The sequence below is a fragment of the Caloenas nicobarica genome, chromosome 2, assembly GCF_036013445.1.
Source record: "Caloenas nicobarica isolate bCalNic1 chromosome 2, bCalNic1.hap1, whole genome shotgun sequence".
NCBI classification, from domain to species: domain Eukaryota; kingdom Metazoa; phylum Chordata; class Aves; order Columbiformes; family Columbidae; genus Caloenas; species Caloenas nicobarica.
Genome location: NC_088246.1, coordinates 20,483,953 through 20,487,928, shown reverse-complemented (window position 1 = coordinate 20,487,928; position 3,976 = coordinate 20,483,953). Strand labels below are relative to the sequence as shown.

Sequence of the window (3,976 nt, the reverse complement as noted above, 5' to 3'; positions counted from 1 at the left end):
TAGAGAGGATTGCATGGCAAAAAAACCCCCCAAAACAAAAACAAAAAACCCACGACAACAAATTTCAAGAGATTAGAATAGAACCGGGAAGTGTTACACGATTGAAATGCCTGAGTTTTGGTGCCAAAAAGCTATGAATAACATGGTCTTCTCATTTTGTGTATTCTTTCCACTTACGGCCTCTCGTTTCACTTTCTGTGTTGTATTTACTGCTTTGCTATTTCCTCCAGCCAGCGTGAGGGGCTGGACCATAAATTGTACTGCTGGCCGGGCAAATATTTTAGTTGCTTTGCAAGTTTGTAAGGGGCATGTTCAGACCACAACTTAAGTATGACATTAGTGGGTAACAGTAAACTTATTTAAGACCTCTGGGTGAAACAAAAAGGCTTCCCAATTGCAAAGAGTGGCTGTACAACTAAAGAGACACCCTTTTTTTTTTTCTTTCTTTCTTTTTTTTTTCAAAAATAGAGCTCCACATTTATTTACTGGTTTCAGATGAGGCAGCTTTTCCCAGCTCTGGGGTCGCAGGCAGACCTCAGACTTTGCAAACCAGAGAAAAAGGAGTAAGTGCAACTGCTCTTCAAAAAAGACACCCCTGCACCCGAAAACAAAGCTCCCAAAAAGTAGGCTGCTGCCACATTGAATTATAGTGAACCCTTACTGTGCAACCATGTAACTTAACAAACTTTAACTGAATTAACAGTTAGACTTCCATTTTCGAAATCTAGTGCATAAATTTAATGGCTCATTCTAATATTTATTATTCAACCTTTTGACATTTATTTGCAGCAGTTGAATTGAGGTACTGGTGCATTATTAGCATTTAAACAGTAAAGTGTTCCAGCTCTACCATAATAACTGAGTTTAACTTGAGTCTTTAGCCTGAAGTACTCTGTGGAATGTAACAAAAAAAAAAAAAAAAAGGCAACAGAACAAAAAAAAAAAAAATAATTAAAAAAACAAGAAAGAAAACCCCACTGTTGTAACGGTAAATAAAATAGTAATCCGGTTTCTGTCTTCGCAATGTGATAATACAGGATTCCAAAAGTGTGTATAGCATTAATGGGCTTGTACAAACCATCCTGCAGAGTTTAAAAAAACGTAAGAAAGTTAAAGGTGGTTCAAGAAAATATTTTCCAAACTATTTTATTAATTAAATTTCCTGAATTTGTGGCTAGGTGGAAGAGGTATTGCAGAACCGCCCAGCTGCCATTTCCATACAGGATGGGCCTTGTGAGGTGGTTGGGAATCCTTAGTGGTGTTCAAGGAATAAGCTGGCAACAAATCCCCATCATTGCCAATAATTAGTGATGGTGGACAGGGAAAATTTGCCATGAAATTAAATGGCCTTTTCACTGCAGATGCTACATTGCTGGCTACCCTTTTGCGTCTATTGTTAACTGTAAAATCATCCAGTGTTCCTTCATGTGTCTCGATTTTACCTGCAGGACGTGGACTTCGAGCTGATTTCAAATTTGGTTTGACTGGAGGAGTCTGCAGTACAGGTCGCTTTCCCAAAACCAGTGTCCTGTAATTTTTTCTCACCCTTGCTCCAAATTTATACTCCCCATCCTCAGGTTTTGGAGTACCTAAAGTGCATGAGAGGACCTGACTCTGAGTCAGCGGGTTTAAGGAAGTGGTTTCTTTCTCAGTGCATGCAGAATCTTCCTTGGCTGTTAATAAAGCGTCCTGGTTATTACTCTCAGTCACACCGTAAAACTCATCCTTAGTATCATTGCACTCACACTTTAGCTTATGTGTTGTAAGGTCAGGCTCATACTCGTCGTTCGCACTGCTGTCCTCTATTTTGATTTTAATGCTGTGCAGGAATGGCAATGCCTTATTGCCTGTATCAGTGCACTGGAGCTCAGCTGCTGCTGCTGCCCCTGCAGAAGCAGCATCCTCCTCTGGATCAGTTTGTAAAGAGGGCAAATCCGTGGCAAATTCAATACAATGAGGGATTTTGGAATCTTTCTCTGAATTTGCTGCCGCTGACGAAGAATCATTACTTAAGAACCTAGCAGCTATTGTATTGTTATCTGCACGGTGTGTAGTAGTTGCTTGAAGGCATTTCCTTGCCTCTCTGAGTATTCTTTGTTGTGGAAATGCATTGTTTGTCTTTGGGCTAGGTGAAGAGGCCCCCTTTGCAACACAGTTAATTGTTAGGTCAGTACTCTTGGCATTATTGGAAAATTCAGAGTGTGGGAATGTGATCTCGGACACCCTATCATCTCTTATCTCCGCGAAGCAGCTCTCCAGGCCGCCGGAGCAGCGCAGCGCCGGGGCGGCGGGAGCCCAGCCGGGGCGGCCCCACTCCTCCGGCAGCTCCGGCTTGACTCCGCCGGGAGCGCCGCGGAGGGCGGGCAGCCCGCCGGGCTCCGCCGGGGCCGAGGCCGGGGGCCGGGGGGCGGCGGCGGCCGCCAGATGGTACAAGAAATTGGCGTGGACCACGCCGGGCGGGCTGCAGAAGCTGGTGCGCCTGAAGCGGATGCTCTGCACCGAGACCTGGCTGGAGACCGAGCTGGAGTCGGAGTCCGAGGTGCTGTCCTCCTCCTCCTCCTCCTCCTCCTCTTCCTCCTCCTCCTCCTCCTCCTCCTCCTCTTCCTCCTCCTCCTCCTCCGAGCTGCCCTCGCTGGAGTCCGAGGCGCCGCTGCCGTCCTCGTCCTCCTCCTCCTCCTCGTCCTCCTCCTCCGAGCTGCCCTCGCTGGAGCTGGAGAGGCTGGAGCCGCAGTCCGAGTCGTGGGCGGCGCGGCCGGAGCAGCAGCTGGACTCCGAGTCGCTGCTGCCGCTCTCGGCGAAGGCGGGCGGCGGCCCGAAGCCGCGGGGCAGCGGCAGCCGCGGGGCGCCGCGGGGCCGGCAGGGCCGCAGCGCGGCCAGGAGCCGCCGGGCGCCGCCGGGGGGGCCCAACGCGCCGGCGGTGGCGGCCGCCCCGTGGCGGCGGCGGCGGCAGCGGGCGGACAGGGACGGGGGGCCGGCGGCCGGGAGCCGCGGCCGCGCCGCGGAGGCGAGCGGGGGGCGGGCGGAGGGAGGGCGGCGGGCGCGCAGGGGCGCGCAACTGCCCACCGCCGGCGTCGTTTCATAGTTTACGGGGGGTTTGCAAGGCGCCCGAGCGATTTCTGGGTAGCTGTGGCCAGTGTATTTACTAAAAATGTGAGGTAGATGAGAGGCCGGTAGCAAGGCTGTGTCTCCCGGACGCAACGCTTTCCTCCTGACGGGCAGCAGGGGCCGGGGAGAGTCATCCAAACCCAGCCAAAGTTTGTTCTCCTTCCAGAAGCCGGAGAAGGGGTCGGCGGGTGCGAGCTCCGGCCGCAGGTCGGTGGCTGACAGCGCCCGGCTTATTTTCCTCCGTTTCGTCTTAAGGACCCGTTCGGTTTTGCAAGATGTGTAAAGGGCTTCCACGTCCTCTCTGGAGATCAGGGTGCATTTGGCGGCGTGGAAAGCGATGGAGTTGATGGCTTTGAGTTTCCTCAACTCCTCCAGGTCGCAGTGATGCTTTTTTACTTTTAAATGATCCATTCGCTTGTGCACCGTAGTTCGCGGGATGTTTTTAAGCAGGTCTGTAAAAACCTGGGAGAGTGCAAACATTTGCTTTCCTTTAATGATGAGGTAGCCGAGCCTCACGCCATCCACCTCTTCAAAACCCGACTTCAGGTCTCCCATTTCGTGAATTAAATTATTCCCAGCATTTGCAGAGAGAGAGAGAGAGATGAAAAAAAGACAAAAAAATAAAAATAAAAAAAAAAAAGAAAAAGCCACACACACACAATCCTCAGCCAGATGCTGTATTTGTCTCAAGGCATCCTGCTAATAAAATATAACAAAGGCTGTTACTCCTGGTGAATGAAGTGCCAAACTTTAGACAAAATTAAAAAAAAATAAATTAAAAAAATACCGTGAGGCTACAATCAATATATAATCTTAAAAATCAGGTTTGCCAAAGTGTTTCTCTAAGTTGCAGCTGAAGATCAGTACCTGT

At 49.7% G+C, this 3,976-nt stretch overlaps 1 protein-coding gene across 1 annotated transcript; it reads right to left on the bottom strand.

Moving 5' to 3' along the window:
- Nucleotides 1-1,079: 1,079 nt before the first annotated feature.
- Nucleotides 1,080-3,660, bottom strand: SKIDA1 (SKI/DACH domain containing 1). The gene has a single exon (XM_065629513.1). The coding sequence runs from the start codon at nucleotides 3,658-3,660 to the stop codon at nucleotides 1,150-1,152; it is 2,511 nt and encodes an 836-aa protein (XP_065485585.1). The 3' UTR covers nucleotides 1,080-1,149.
- Nucleotides 3,661-3,976: the final 316 nt, after the last annotated feature.